The sequence below is a fragment of the Lolium rigidum genome, chromosome 4, assembly GCF_022539505.1.
Source record: "Lolium rigidum isolate FL_2022 chromosome 4, APGP_CSIRO_Lrig_0.1, whole genome shotgun sequence".
Lineage (NCBI taxonomy): Eukaryota > Viridiplantae > Streptophyta > Magnoliopsida > Poales > Poaceae > Lolium > Lolium rigidum.
The window spans coordinates 38,682,158-38,698,743 of NC_061511.1; the positions used below are offsets into that span (position 1 = coordinate 38,682,158).

Below are 16,586 nucleotides of genomic sequence, written 5' to 3' on the forward strand. Positions count from 1 at the left end.
ACACAGTACAATGCACAAGATTTAAATGATTTTGTGCATGGTAGTGATATAGGAATTTCTAGACCTTCAGAAATAATGATTTTTTTTTACATTGTATAACTGAAAATCATTGGCTTTTTATGTTCAGAAATCTCCATGTAATGTCTGTTTGTGCATTACAAATTATTATATGCATATCTCATGTGGCATGCTTATTAACTGATCCATTAGACTCATGTTATCTGATCACAGTTACTTTTCAATAGAAAATTTTGGAAAGTTATACACATGATGCCAGACATATCTGCTTCCCCTCATGATGCCAGCCATATATCTGCTCCCGCAACTAGGTAAGACATCAGAGCATCTCCAACAGGCGCGCCGCGCGGCATAAAAACGTCCGATATAGCGCGCGCGGGAGGGAACGTGGCGCTCCAGCAGGCGCGGTAAACGGTGCGGCGCGCTAAAAAATTTAGAGCGCGCGGCGTTTTGCACAAACCGGAGCGGCATATCTGGCGCGTCGGCTATAGCACGCGGCAACGCTCGTCCAAACGCGAAAAATCCCCCGCGCTGAAACTTCCTCTTCCGCGTCGCCGTCCCGAGCGCCCAATCCGTCGTCTCCGCGCGTCGCCGGCGATCCCGACGATGGACGACCCCTCCGGCAACCCGCCGACCCCTCCCTACTCTGTCCAACCCTCCGCCGCCGCCACTTCCGCCGCGCCACCGCCAAACCCTAGCGGCGGCGCCGACGGCGGCGGCGCCGACAGCGGCAACCCAATGGCTGCTGCGCGCGCGCTCTTCGTCCCGCCGCGCGGGGCACTGCACGCAGGCGCTGCCGCGGCGCAGATGGCCGCGCAGGGCACCGCGCCGAGGAGGGGGAAGGTGCCGTCGAACAAACGGCCGCACCTCGGCCCCGCCGCCGTCGCGCCGCCGAAGAAACCGAAGAAACCGAAGATGCAACGAAACTTGGAAAAAGAGGCTATGGATGCTATTGAAGCTAGGAGAGCCGCTTTGGAGGAGAGGATTGCCGCCAACGAGGAGAGGAAGTTGGCTTTGGAGGAGAAGAGGCAAGCCACCGAGGAGCATGCACGCCTAGCGGAGGAGGAGAGGAATCTTTTCTTGATGGATACTTCCCATATGGATGAGAGGCAAAAGGAGTACATCAACCTTCTTCGCGATGAAGTGTTGGCCAAAAAGAGATTGTTGGTAGCCAACATGAACACTTCCACTACCGGCATGTTTGGAGGAGGCATGTTTGGAGGAGGCATGCCGACGTTTGGAGGAGGCATGGGAGGCATGGCGGGCATGGGAAGCATGCCCATGCCCACCATGGGAGGCATGGCCGGCATGGGAAGCATACCCATGGCCGGCATGGGAGGCATGGCCGGCATGGGAGGCTATGGAGGCATGGCCGGCATGGGAGGACCAAGCTATGGAGGAGTGTTTGGAGGGACCATGGGAGGCTCGGTGAGTGGTGTGTATGGGAGTATGGGAGCACCACTGGGAGGCTTCGTGTCTTCCATGAATGCTACTATTCCTTCTTCAACCCAAGATGACGAGGAGGAAGAAGAAGGTGTTGACTTGGAAAGTGCGGAAGTGTGATATGCATTATGTGTTCCACTTTGTCCATTTGAACCATATGTCGTGTGTCATTGTTGAACTACGTCATTTTATTGTGTCGTTGTTGAACTACGTGATGTTGTTGCACTTTGTGTCATTTGTTTCATGAATTATGTGTGTTTATTTGATCTTTGTGAATGCAAAATAATCTAGAAATCTGTTTTCCGCGCCCGCGCGCGCTGTATTTTACCGCGCCTGGTGGAGGACCATTTTTTCAGCCCGCGCACGCGCTGCAAATTAGCGCGTCCGGCGGAGGAAAAATCGGCACCGCGCGCGCTATCGGTTTACAGCGCGCATAATCGGAGGTTTAGCGCGCCGCGATATAGCGCGCCTGTTGGAGATGCTCTCAGGAACCATTACTTTTAATATCTGTTTTGTAATATTTCATATAATAACTTTTTCTTTAAACTAAAAAAAAATATGGATTAGCTTTTGCTTTCACCTAAAAAATGATTAGCTTCTGATTGATACTTTGTAAAATGAGAAAATGTATGTATCATTTATTTACCACAGTTAAGATATATGTTTATATATAGAAAAAAACATACATCAAGTGGTCACAAATGCCTGGGCAGCTATCACTCTGATACATGCATCAAGGAGCTTTTAGTTATGTTTTTTATTATTATTACTAATGTGGTTAATTAATGTGAATTGAGCTTAGATTCCCTGGTTTATGCATGAGATTTGGATCTGGACCAGATGTAAAATAGGGATTGCAACTTTTAGCTAAAGGAAAATTAGCAGAATTGTTTCACAAGAATTTTTTTCGTGTCTATTATCTTGACATACACGGGAAGAAAAAAATATTGAGCCGTAGCAACGCACGGGCATTCAACTAGTAGTGTATATGATAGAGCATAAGAATTTTCGGAACAGTCTACCTTAATGGTATAGGCGAGAACAAATGCCTGGGTCAGTCTACATATAGATAAAGAGCAGGACAGACTTACAAAAAGGTGGGTCTACTGGGTCGCGGAGAAGGCAGTAATTGGCTTGGTTCTTATACTGGGACTCACACCAAAAAAGTGTGGACGGGAAAGATTTCGCCCGGTTGTCAATAAGGATAAGGATAAGTTATCTTATGGGAAAAGTAACGCACCTCTGCAGAGTGTATCAAATTGTGGCTGTCACTCCCTGTACCGGGAAGTGAACTACGAACGCGGCAAGAAAGGAACTCCATGAAGTTCTGATAAACCTGTGAAAACTGACGGGCGTAGTTTTTCGAATAAAATAAATCTTTTTAAAAAATGTTTACGAAAACTTGCATTGGCCTATGACTTTCTGGTCTATGGCTGTAGCTAGTGCATGATACACCTATTTTCTATAATGAACTTGCTGAGTACGCTCGTACTCATTCCCTCCCATTTGAACCCCCTTCTTAGATCAAAGTCACCGAAGGAGAAACTACCGTGAAACTCGAAGTCAAAGGAGTCAACTGCAACAAGATGGAGAACTCAATCAATAAAGTCAGTGGAGTCAACTCCTGCATCAGCTAGAATGGAAACCTAGACTAGTAATAGAAGGGAACCACTTCCCTAATCCTAGCACCTAAGTAGCTAGAGTTCTATCGCAAGCCAAGTATCTCCAAGAGCTAGTGTTAGCAATAAGATAGACTACGAGTTGTTCTTTCGCAGCTTATTTGAAATTTTACCTCACTATAAAGTAGGAGGCTATGTTGATCTTCTGTAAACAGTTTATGTATCCTTCTATAGACATGCCTTGGACTCGCATATGTTTCTGTTGTACCACTCTGAGGGATGTAATATGAGTGGAACGGTGTTTCACTTGTGTTATGTCAACGACTTGCGTACTACACCATGCAGTGGTATGCTTGGTCACCGCATAAGGGGCGGAAGTTCCGGTCGGGGCGGTACTTCCGGCCAACTTCCGGCCTAGTTCCGAAAATAACCGTTTTGCTTGCAGTAACATCCCGAGGGTTGTGAGCTTGTTTTCGGAACTAGGGCGGAACTTGTGCGGAAGTTCCGGTCCTTGGGGGTGAAAGTTCCGGCTTGATCCTCTTCTCTGGGCGCTGGACATCATCTAGGAGGCATCTAGGTGGAAGTTCCGGTCCTGGGGGACGGTACTTCCGGCTGGAGCGCTGGAGCTTCGTCTTCTCCATCTTCAGCTCCCTCTCCATTGGCTTGGTCTCCATAGCTTGCGTCTTGATCGATGTACCTGATTGAACACAAGGTATTTGCATGAAGTAGCATGCCATCCAATGAGATATCAAGTGTATACGTGAAAATGACCGAATTCACCTCTTGGTGTATGGCTTTGGCCCGAGCTCGTGCCATTGGGCCACGAGGAGGGCTTGCCGGTCTTGAGGAGGAGGTGTCCAAAAGCCACCCCGTATTACCCGTGATACGACCTTGCTTCTCCTGGTGTCGGTGTTCGAGAAGACGATGGCCACGGCGTGTCAAGCGAAGCTTGTAGTTTTATCATGTGTTTGCTTGCTTCTCTGTGTCCTCTAAGTGTAAACTGTGTTTGCTCTGTATGCACTCTGTATATGCCGGTTTCTTGGCTTTATTAATTTAAAGCTGATCTTAGGCAGCCTATCTGCGGTTTCATATATCAGTATTCGAATCCAATGCTCGTTATCCAATCCGCTCCAAATTTGTTAACAAGATATGGCGTACACAGAATCCGGTCCCATCCAATCCGTTTATATCCAAGTACCTCTGTATGCGAGAAGCCTCTCAAAATCGTTTTCGAGGTACAATTAGTCTCGGAGAAGCTGATGAACATGCTCCGGTACGTGCTAGGTTGGTGGCTCCCATTTTCTGTTGCAACAGCAGGAAAAACAGCCAGCCCTACACGGACGGGCGGGCCGCTGGTCCTCCTCCGCCAGCGCAGCATCTCCATGGACGCATCCTGGCCGTCCGTTGAGATCGGTCGGAAGGGACGCGCGCCACCACGCGAGAAGGAACCGGCGTCCCTGGCTTGGAGTTGGAGGGAACAGTGAATCTTTCTTCTTCCCTTTGCTTCCGGCAGTTTGTTGTTCGTGCGGTTGGTTGGTTGGACTCTCGCCGTCCCTCGCCGTTGCCGCGCGCGCCCACGACTTCCTCTCCCACCACCCGCCTCCTCCCTCCCCCTCCCCCCTACATATACACGCGCTGCCTCCTGCTCCGCCGCCGCTCCTGCCTACCCGCCGCCGCGCATCCGCCTTCTTCTTCTTGCTTGGTTGCTGCTCGATTGACCCGGGATTCCGTCCGTCTCCTCGTCCGGCCGTCAGTTCCGGCGCCCGTCGACATCGCCGTCGGTGGTCTCGTCTGCCGGACCAGCTGCTCACCCTCCGCAGCCGAGGTAATTAACCTTTCTCCTCCGCCGATTCTAGTACGTCGGATCGCGCTGCTGCTCCGGCGGGCCGCCGGCCGGCCAGACAAGAACAATTCCCTTTCCTCTTCTTGCCTTATCTCCACCCTTTCTTCCACTACCTTTCCGAGCGGAAAAAAAGGATACTTTTCTTTTCTCTGTTTTAAAAGCCTACTTTTGGGTAGGTGGAATTGGCTGGATTTGGGGGGCTGGAGTTTCACAAGAATTTAAGATGGTGGGACTTGGCTTACACTACACCTAGCGTTGAATGTATCGGTCATCTATCTAGTAGTAGTATTATTTCAATTGTTATTCTTGTTGTTAAACAAAGGTTTACTACTAATACTAGTTTCAGTTTACGAGTTGAATCCTCCCGTAAGCATAGTTGGAACTTGGACTCATTCCCAGGTCTTAGTTAAATTAATCGGACTATTATCTATCTGGTCAGCCGGAGTAATCCACTTGCATGGACCAAGGTTTTGACGGTTAACCGAAATCACTAGTACTACTTGCTAACTGCAACGTATTGTGGAGTTTGAGCGTTCTGAGGTTGAACATTTGCGAAATATCGGCCTCTTGTAGGCCATTAGAGTATGTTCTGGTTGGTCATTAGCTCATTATGCATTTTATCATGCACAGGTTGTGCGAATTTTTAAATATAATACTTTCTAGTCCCTGCATCCGCCGGGAGTCTGACCATGGATTTCGCACTACTGTGGTTCTGCCACTTGTTAACTGCAATACACTGTGCTGCTTGATGATGCTGCTGAGGCTGAACAAATTGCGTCCGCCTGTTGTCTGGGTCGTTAGAACAGGTTCTGGTTGGTCATTAGGTCCTCATGCAGTTCATCACGCGTATCCTGTGACTTATGAGAACTTTGTTGAAATGCATTCTGTAGTCCCGCATCCTCGGGGCCTCTGACCATGGATTTCGCGCTGTGTTTCTCTCCCAGGCTCTCGTTTTGCTTGGCGTATGATGCGATGCTGCTCCACCAGTATGTGGTCTCTCTGAATGATCAGTAGCGGCCGTCGCACACTTGCAAGTGTGAACCACCCGTGTCTGCATTCCTGTACCGGATCATGGCGAAACTCGCAGCTGTTGGTCGCAGGTTTCTACCTTTTTCCTTTCTTCTGATTCGTTTATGAACTGCCTGCACTTTTCCCCACAGCTAAATTTTCCCCACTCAATTCTCGTGGCATGCAGCGTGCTCAGATTTACAAACGAAAGTATGAGGATTGGTATGGTAACAGTCATTGGGGCGGTCCTCGGCTTCTACATTGGAATCTCGTTCCCTACAGTGAGCATCACAAAGGTACGATGATGCTTCTTTTATCGAGCTAATCGCATTGTTTTGATTGATCGGAACGGAGGAACTTATGCATGTTTGGAATCTGCCAGCTGCACTTTCCATCCAGCTTTGTTTCATATAGGGACGAGACAAGCTCTGACCTCACAACGCAGGCTTTACTGAATCATGCCTGGACTTCTGCCAGAAATACGAGGGAGGAGAACAGTTCTGAGCAAAACTCAAATTCAAACGCTACTTTGAAGGTATGTGTTTTATGACTTGTATGTTTGGACAGCCATGGACTGCTAGTTCAGTAAATACAATATAATAAAGTATCATGGGCCATTAGGATAGCATCCATTTGATATGACATTCTGGTTGAATAATCCATGCACATAGGTTAAACATTTATATTGTGGGCATCCTTCCCTTATCACTGTTTACCTCTACCACAGTTTGTTCCCTAATACAAAGGTTTTTCTTATGTATCATAGATTTATGTCCCAACAAACCCCAGGGGCGCTGAGCGGCTAGCACCAGACATTGTTGTGCCAGAGACTGACTTCCATTTGCGCAGGTTGTGGGGAGACCCAAGTGAGGTACATTTTCTTGTGCAGCTAGCATACTCATATCACCCAACTGATCCTCAATTTCTTACTACTAGACATCTTGAGAGTGTTTTGAATTCTATTTTCTTCAGTATATTCTGATTTACAAGCATTTATCCCTTATCTTTATGCTTGTTCTTTCTTTTGTGTCATTGAGATTGGATTGATGTTAATATTACCATGTGTTTCTTCATGTTCATCTCGTCGTTGTTAAATAAGAACAGAGTACCTTCACATGTTACATCTTCAACTAATTGAAACTCGAAGACCCAAGTAAGGTCATTTACTACAGACTATCGTCAAAAATATTCTAACCTATAAACTAGTAATCAGACTTAGAAGCAATGCATCCCTTATGTTTATGCTTGTTCTTTCTTCAAGGTTTTGTTTGCCTTCCTACAAAAAAAATCTGTGTCATTAAGATTAATGTTCATATTAGAATGTTTAATATGTCCATCTCATGCTGTCTGGTTGCTATTAAGTAAGAAACTAAGAACATCACATGTTGGGGTTTTTAAATTATTCCAAACAGTCTTAAACTATGTATAGCCTTGTGGAGTCTGATGCTTTGTATGCTTACATTTGATCATCAATATGCAGGATCTGCCCTTCAAACCAAAGTACCTTGTGACTTTCACTGTTGGATATGCTCAAAAAGAAAATATAAACAGAGCAGTGAAGAAGGTAATGTTGCTAGCAAGTTGAGCAATCAAATACCGAATTTCCCCAGTTTCAATAGCAACTGAAAATTCAATCTATATATGCCATTTCACGTGATTACCATCCTGATTATTTTGCTATTTGTGCAGTTTTCTGACAATTTTGCCATCCTGTTATTCCACTATGATGGTCGTGTGAGCGAATGGGAGGAATTTGAGTGGTCAAAGCGAGCCATCCATGTTAGTGTCAGCAAACAAACTAAGTGGTGCGTTACTGTTCTCTAATGTACTGTCCACTCTTTCAGTACTTCCAGTTTGATGTGTATCTTCTAAATGTTTTTTTTTTATGCATACCTGTAGGTGGTATGCCAAAAGATTCTTGCACCCTGATATTGTGGCGGCTTACGAGTATATATTCATCTGGGATGAGGACCTTGGGGTGGATCATTTTGATGCGGAGGAGTATGCTTCCTTCCTTCACTTCTCCATTCAATGCTTCTTGATATGATTAACTGACATAAATATTGTTGCTGGATTGCAGGTACATCAGACTTGTCAAGAAATATGGTCTGGATATATCCCAGCCTGGTTTAGAGCCTGACCGGGGACTAACATGGCAGATGACCAAAAGAAGAGGTGACCAAGAGGTCCACAAGTGAGTGGAGTAGTTCTAATCTGAAGCAAATAAGGAAGCTGTTGAATATATTTCTTTTTTCTGATGCAGTAACTTGTGTTGTTGTAGGGTGACAGAGGAAAGGCCAGGGTGGTGCTCTGACCCTCATCTTCCACCTTGTGCTGCGTATGTTTGCTTCTTATCCTGTTTACCTACTTATGTTTACGGAGCCTTCCTATTATATGATTGTCAACCTGCGGCATCTACTATTACAGAGAGATCTAACTGATTCTTCGTTGTAGCTAATCACTTTGATGTAAAACAGGTTTGTTGAAATCATGGCTCCTGTCTTCTCAAGACACGCGTGGCGATGCGTATGGCATATGATTCAGGTATGAAAATGTCATTGGTTAGTGCCCGTGTTAACCTTTTTCTATCTTTATTCATTGGTGCTGCTCCTGGATACACAGAATGACTTGGTTCATGGTTGGGGCCTCGACTTTGCCCTCAGGAAATGCGTAGAGGTATACATTTCTCTCTTCAAATCGGTTTTGAAATTCACCATCCCAGCTATCTCGCAATCATGCCCTTCTGGACAAATTTATCTGAGTTATGCTCCTCAATCACAGCCTGCTCACGAGAAGATCGGGGTGGTCGATTCTCAGTGGATCACCCACCTGGTGGTTCCTTCTCTTGGGAACCAGGTAATTAGTCATCATTCACTTCTGAAACTCTGCTTGCCAGGTCTTACAGCGTGCAAAAAAGCATTTGTTAACATGTGCGATCAATTGGCAGGGCATGGCGGAGCATGGGAGGCCGGCATGGGAAGGGGTGAGGGCGCGGTGCCGGAAGGAGTGGGGCACATTCCAGACGAGGTTGGCGGATGCTGAGAAGGCCTACTACAGGATGATGGGCATCACACCTCCCAACTCCACCCTTGTCTAGCTAGCCGATGACTTCTTCCTCACCTACATGTTTTCTCTGTACGAATGACGACAGTACTGACTACTGTACTTGGATGGTGGAGAGGCGATGATGATAACGATGGCGATGATGAATGTATAGATTTTAGATGCCTTTAGAGGAGCACTCATGATGATCTTATAAAGATGTATCAACATAACAGTGCTCTCTCTGACTGTCGATGTGGTTGCCATGTTGCATGACTGGGTTCTGTTGCAAGCTCTGAATCAGGTTACAGAATACTTACAGCACCAAATCATGCGTTAGCATCAGCGCATCTCTGCTGCTCTGCACAACCTGTTCCCTGATCTTCACTCTGCCAGGCTGTATATGAACATGCTGTTATTTGATCTGTTGCAACTGCAAACTTTGGAACATGTAACTTCCATCCACTCTGGGAGCATTCGACAGGAAATAAAAGGTTTCTGTGCATTTTTTTGTGTGTGTAGAATCTTAGGAAATTTGTATAAGTGGTCACAAGAATTTGGACAGAAATATATTTTCCTCTGATAGACATTTTGATATTTTGGCAAGGTTGACCCAAATTCAATGGCTATTGCAGTTAAAAAAAAACGACATGGCGGCAAAACTAGAGGGACGTCAAATACATATAATACTATGAAAGTATTGATAATATGTTTTCTTACATACTACTACTTGGTCGAATGTTACAAAATCTGGCTTTGACTAAACAAGGATGCATTAGATTCATATAATACTGTGAAAGTATTGATAATATGTTTAGTCAAATGTTACAAATCCGGCTTCTAGGTTGCATTACATTCTAGTAGTCATCACGATGGGGTTCTAGTTGTCCTTTATCCTCAATTCCCATCCGCTAAAACCCTGGCACGGAACATGTTGTATGATTAGAGCGAACCGCATTGGTGTCTCGAAGATTAATTAATTTTTTTTTTCCAAATATTACTTGAGGAGCCTATGGCAACCACTCCATTGACGTCCACGCGGATACATTCAGGTATTGACCGTGGTTGCTACCAGCCACGCACGTGCATAGCAAACACAAAATATGATTTGAACGATGGTCGAGCTTCATCAGCAATAGGTTCAGAAGTTCCAGGGGTGTCAAGGAAGAATGGATAGTTGATTCATCCTGAATGTAGAAGCTCTGGAGGTGGTACTTTTTGAGATGCTCTATATTCCAAGAATTGAACACCTCTTTCCCGTCCTCCATCTCCAGGCGGACCGCGCCAGGCCTGAAGACTTCAGTCACATGAATGGTTCATATGAATTTAAATAGAGGCGAGGTGATATAGAATTCCGGTCTGTACGGATCATGTTTTGGCAATGTATTTCAGGTTTAAGATTTTCCTTGCACAGTTGGAATTGGATTTTTTTATTATTCCTCTACGAAACCTCAGAATCTTCTATTTCAAACTTTACTGCAGAAAACAGCTCATAGGATCATGCACGTTTTCTCAAATCAAATCATGTGGGCAGATTATGTAGTCAATCTTTTTTTTAGAAAACCAGAACTTGGTTTGGACCTGCATACCTCGACAAAGATTGAAAGATTTAATCACTCCAAATCGTTAACATGCATTGAATGTAGACAGCAACCAGAACAAAAGGCCCAGGAACATGCCAAATTTATTGGAGCCAAAAGGTAAATTTGCAAGAAATATGTATTTCCTTGTTGAAAACGTAGCCATATATATTACAGACGTTTGTAGAGGTGTGGAATAAATACTCAGGTCAGAAGACTCATTAAATGTGCCCATCATCATCGTCGAACTATAACACATTGACAATTTACAGAAAATAGCTTCTAACTTACTGTTAATTAGAATTCATGGTACAACCTTGTTCACTTACTGTACCAACTTCTTTGCAAAAAGATTGCCAAGTGCTTGCTCAAGTGCTTCCGGAGTGTACTTGATATATTTCGAAGGATTCTTACTGTTCTCGACGAGAGGCCTGGATGATGAATACAAGAATAAGGCGAACCGATAATATGGCACAAGTTTATAAGTTAGAAAACTATTCCTAGGCTTTGCAACTAGTAATAATGAAACGTGGCACTCCATTGTCCATGTTTTGCAACGGAACTGGGCTATGTGTACACATAGTAACCGAATTTAGGAAGATATGAACAACATGTACATGATTCGGATGATACTTGTGATCAAACATTTCCTCATTTCCCAGAAATTTCGGAAAACTAGATCTATAATCTGATTTAATGGAGCATGATATACTAATACTGCACATCGATCTAAGCATTATCCATTAGCCTAGCTACCATGGTGAATAGTGTTATTTTTGTACGAAGAAAATAAGGATGCTAGTGATGTTGACCGATGAATTGATCATTTGCAGAAAAAAGTAAATCTTCTGTAAGGACTCGCAAATCTATTAACCAATGGCGAAGAAGCACTCATGTAGCTACCAGTTCATCCAAAAGCACATTTATGGTATATAACATTGGTCCTAAAACTCTCGGAAAGGAATGGTGAAAATAAAATTGGCCAGGTTCTATCCAAAGTTCACACCTAAAAATCTAGGAAGCTGGTTAATGATTAGGAAGGAGAAATCTAGTAACACATTAAGGTGAAAGGAAAGTAGAAGATAACTGAGCAAGATGGAAAAATACCCAAATCGCTTCACGAAAGATGTATAAGCTGGTGACAGAATTTCGGCAACCGCAAGGATAAGGTTATCTCGTAATTCCATATCGGGAATAGCCCAGTTAATCTGTGTCTCACAAACCTCTTCAAATTGCTTGTTGAAAGACCTGAATCTGATAATATTTGGAAGAAAAATCATAATATATAGCAAGAAAAAACATCATAAACAGAAGTATAGTATAGAGCACATTAAAAACTTGGTCTAACCTAGCCTTGATCACAGATGTTGAAGTTGTACCGCTATAAGATCCTGTATTCCCAATACTTCCAAGAATACCTTCCGTACTAGAACCTACCGATGAAGTTAGACCTTGAGCCGAGAGACACTCCAGTACCTGCAATTAATGAAAAAAAACAAGGGTGAAAAGGTAAACGAACATATTCATGAATGGAGATGCACAAGATGCGGGCATGCATTGTGTTGCCGAGGTGGAGTATTTAATTGTGACCTTTGCCCAAGCAACTCTTTTGTATTGAGTAGCATGTTGCTGCACGATCTTTCGTCGTCTTGGAATCCAGTCATTGCCAAATAAGCCCCTGACTTCTGAACTGAGAACATGAAAATTACCATTGAATTCAATTAATGAAATCTCAATTTCTCACTTTTGTTTGGTTGTATGCTTTGTATGTACCTGCCGATAGACCTAACAATATAGCTGATATTATTCATTAAGAACAAATTTCCGAGAGGAAGATCCTTGTAATGCTTTGCTTTTACTTCTAAATTGGTTTCTAGAGCATGTATAATGCCAGTAATTTCAGAGGCAAGCCCAAAAATTGTTTCGCCTCCATTACTGGGTTCTTGAAAGATCAGCTTCAGACACGACTCATAGCTGCAACAGTTTTATATATGTTTAAAAAACGAAGAATTTTTGCTAATGGAGTACAATAATTATTAACGGAGTTCATGTCGAGAAAAATATATTCAATGCAACATCTTTCACTCACTCAAAAAGAAATTTGATGTAATTTGCAATATAGCTGGTAATAGGATGCACATCGCCGTCAGTAGTCGTACTCTTAGGTGACTCATTTGGAATGTTGTCTTTGAAGTCACTGAGAGTTTTCTTAGTTGCTCCTGCTAAACATTTGACCAAACTAATTGCAGATTTCCGGTTATCAGAGCATTCATCGCCCGCAAAGACTGCCTCCACCTTACAATAGACAATAAATGAAACTACACATTCAAAATTTAAATATTATGAAAATTATTTACCTTCACACGCATGTGCACATAATATATTTACATATGGATTTCTCATGAACAAACCCGAAGAGTTATGTGTCACTGTTCTTTTATCAAGTACAACGGAAAAATACAATTGTGCTGCCGCTGAGGCTAAGGTACCATTTAAGAAAACTACAGCTACAAACTTCCAACGAAGGAATTGTCCCATACATTTTATTCTGTGTATTGAAGGAAGAATAAAAACTGATCATATTTGAAGAATTTCAGCCACTACACATAGTAAAAAAATTATGCAACATAAAAAATTCAGAGGATATCTCTATCATTTTTGAGGGCCTAATCATCAACACTAATTTGCAAGTCCCCAGGGAAAATCAATAGTTAAAAGATATATTCGTCGTAGATATTACATACTAATTTAACTGAAGGAATAAGTGCACGCATATATAAACCAATGTTGTGGCATGTCCTCCTTTAAATTGTTCTGACAGTTACATGATTCAAATATATACTGTTTCTTAGTCTAAACATATATGACTATGTGCGTGAATATTCTTTTACTTCCAAGTCATCATATGGATTTGTTTGACAATGGTATTTTTCTTGAAATTAACATAGGTCTTTGATGTGTACTAGGCCCTACATTTTCTTTGTAAAGTTCTAAATCCAAAACTGTGACACAAATAAAAGACCGAAGAACATTCTCAAATAGTGCCAAAAATCTACATATATTGTATAATGCAGGTAATAAGCCTCATCATTTGTTTTGAAACTATATGCACAGTACAAGAATTCTGTAGGGAACAGCATACTCTCGGCATGTAGTACAAATGTGTCGTTCAAAACATTTCCTGTAATAGATAAATGGACTACCAGTAGTTGCACATCTGCAATAGAAAGTTTACCTCAGACTGAATTTCCCATGTTGCCTCAAACATATTTAGCAGAAAAAATACTTTCTCTGGTAATGATTTGGACTTAGCAATAGATTGTCCAAAACTGAGTAGCGTCAGGAGGCTTTTGGACGTTGCAGCAGCAAAGCAATGGTCTTTGAATCCATGTTTTCCCTTAAAAAGTTGATCACACAATAGACGTTCACTAGCAAAGAGTAACTTTACCTATTGATCAGATAGTCAGTTATTATTCAGAGACATCATTTAGAGTTCAAACCTTATGTGATCAGAATTCAAGAGAATCACCGCAATTTGCAAACACTGGATCCACTGATCAACTTTAGCACTCAGGTTTTCTGCCTGCACGGTCTCTACCTCTTCTACCGTAACATATTCAACTCCCAACTGCTTAAGGGTAAGTTCCAAAGTTGAACTACGAATATCTCTGGTATAATGAATCAAAACGGTATGAGTACACACAAATCTTGAAATTTAGTAGCAAATGCGAGTATGTTAGACAAATCAGAACTTCTAGAAGTCCGCACCTGTATATTTTTAGGATCTGGTTATGACGACCAAGTTCAACTGATTTCTGAACTAACTTTGAGAGCAGAGGCATGTAACGGGAATCAACTAGCGTCGGAAGAGCAACCGGGTTTAGAGGATCTTCTGCTGATGAATGACTTGGAACAAAGTTGAAAAGAAGCTCGAGCTCTACAGGTTTGCTATCACGAATCATCGGGAAATGGTAGAAATAGTTTCCGATCAGATTTTTTATAAACACGTGAAAAGCATGCATCGAAGCAAAATTTATAACCTAACCTGCATTTGGATAGTAGCCTGCTGAACTCATTCTCTAGCTCAGCAGCTCCTTTTGGGAGCAGTTCGTTAACACGTCTGAGCACGTCGTCGCCGGCTTTACAACGTATCTTTGTAGTGAAGAATTCTTTGGTGCCTCTCAGTTTATCAACCGTCTCAAGATAGGCGCTGATACCGATGCTCGGACCAGTTGATATCACGGGCTCTGCCTGTACAAATATGAAGTTGGACAAAATGTTAGCATGATCCAACACCATGATAAATTGACAATGATGATATACTCATGTCAAACACCCAATTCTACTCAGTTAGTGTATGAGCCATTTTAGCGCGATGGCCTATATAAAACTAGCATTATCTCAAATAGCGTCTCCCAATTAATGTAGCCTTTGGAGAGGCAGCATCAGGCCTACACACATACAACAAACTAGGAAAAAAAAGGCCTCGGCGCTACGTTTCTGAAAATAAGCGTATACAACTACAATAAATAAAAAGGAAGCCTGTTTTTCAGAAGTCATAAGGATTGACCAAGTTTTCAGAAAAAAGTTACCAACATTATAATGCTATATACTTGTTCTATGAAATCTATTTATAATGTATCTAGCATTCTAGCCTATCTACATTGATTTTGTACTATAACTTTTAATGGCTTTTCTAAATACTTGGTTAAATTTTACGTAGTTAAGTTTGACATTTCAAAATATATACATCTTTTCATAGATGGAGGTAGTGGGAATCTACACATTACTGTGTGTAGAAGCAGACACGCAGATGAAGCGGATGGAACCACGACGCCGACGGCGAAGAAGAAGCGAAAAGAACGGTGAGCAGCGTACGTACCTCGCGCACTAGGTCGAACTGCCACACGATGTCCTGGACCGCCTGGATACTCCTGGCGACGTTGTCGTGGAGTATGCACGCGTTCCTTGTCCTCTCCTGCGCGGGGCGCACGGCCGCGTCGACTGCGGCCATGCGGCCGCCGACGGAGGCGACCGCCTGCTCGAGCACGGCCTCGCTCCTCCGCATCGCCTCCCGGAGCAGGGTCGCCTTCTTCCGCAGCAGCGCCGCTTCCGCCGCCGCCATAATTAACGTGTGCACCTGTCTCTCTGCGGAACAAGATTTCCTTTCGAAAAAAGAAGAAGAAAGTTGTCGAACAAGATTGAACCAAAAAACGAACTCAGGGGTATTGTGCTTATCTCGCGCGTCTACAGCTTCCTGCTTATATATCTCTGTTGCGAGGTATAACAAGACTTCATTTCGGTGGATGGTCGTTTTCGTCTGAAACAACAACGCGTAGAGAATGCTTGCTTGCTTCCGCTTGTAACCAACAGTATAATACGGTCCATGATTTCCAACTAGATACAGAAAATCACCGCACATAAACAAACCGTACAGGAAAACTTCATACACATATATAAAAACAATTTCTCGCAAAAAAAATGAAACAATTAATTAAAAATAGAAAAATATTACAGATTGCTTTCAAAGCAGGTTCAATGTTTACTGATCGATAAGGATGCCATTCATCTGTTATGATTACGAAGCTAAATCAGCTATCGTAACACTTAGTTAAAAACCCTGTTGACGTGATTTTCGCGTAGCTAGCTTCCGCTGCAAGGTTCCTGTTCCTAATACGGTTTCTTCTGGTGACAAAGCGAGGAGCACAGATCTTTGTGAACCAGTCGTACGTTGACAAACGGATGTTTCAGACTCAGTAGCGGGCACACCAACACCAACACCAGATTATAAGATTCAGATCTTTCGTCAACTCCTATTATAAGATTCAGAACAAAAAGAACACATACAGGGAATACTGAAAGAGTGACAAGTACATTTATTTGACAGTAGAATGGCAACTGAGGTACATGGATGCTGGATTGCTGCACACTGCAAGTACTGCTGTAATATGTTGTGAAGTGTATATGTGGATTGCCTAGCCCTTTCCATCAGTTCGGACTTTTGGTTCAAGTGGCTAGTGCATGAAGCTTAAC

General features: G+C 43.1%; 2 protein-coding genes across 2 annotated transcripts; one reads left to right on the top strand and one right to left on the bottom strand.

Moving 5' to 3' along the window:
* The first annotated feature begins 756 nt into the window (after positions 1-756).
* On the top strand, positions 757-9,226 carry LOC124646935. The gene is made up of 13 exons (XM_047186972.1): positions 757-957; positions 6,084-6,227; positions 6,314-6,466; positions 6,698-6,802; positions 7,412-7,495; positions 7,621-7,736; positions 7,831-7,932; positions 8,012-8,125; positions 8,213-8,269; positions 8,409-8,475; positions 8,554-8,607; positions 8,713-8,787; positions 8,879-9,226. The coding sequence occupies exons 1-13, from the start codon at positions 757-759 to the stop codon at positions 9,026-9,028; spliced, it is 1,422 nt and encodes a 473-aa protein (XP_047042928.1). The 3' UTR covers positions 9,029-9,226.
* Positions 9,227-10,878: 1,652 nt separating this feature from the next.
* Positions 10,879-15,678, bottom strand: LOC124706507 (exocyst complex component EXO70A1-like). The gene is made up of 11 exons (XM_047238174.1): positions 15,436-15,678; positions 14,599-14,804; positions 14,322-14,501; positions 14,083-14,221; positions 13,789-14,001; positions 12,643-12,848; positions 12,327-12,527; positions 12,144-12,243; positions 11,902-12,029; positions 11,661-11,807; positions 10,879-10,984 (listed from the first exon to the last, which is right to left on the bottom strand). Exons 1-11 carry the CDS (start codon positions 15,676-15,678, stop codon positions 10,879-10,881), a joined length of 1,869 nt encoding a protein of 622 aa, XP_047094130.1.
* Positions 15,679-16,586: the final 908 nt, after the last annotated feature.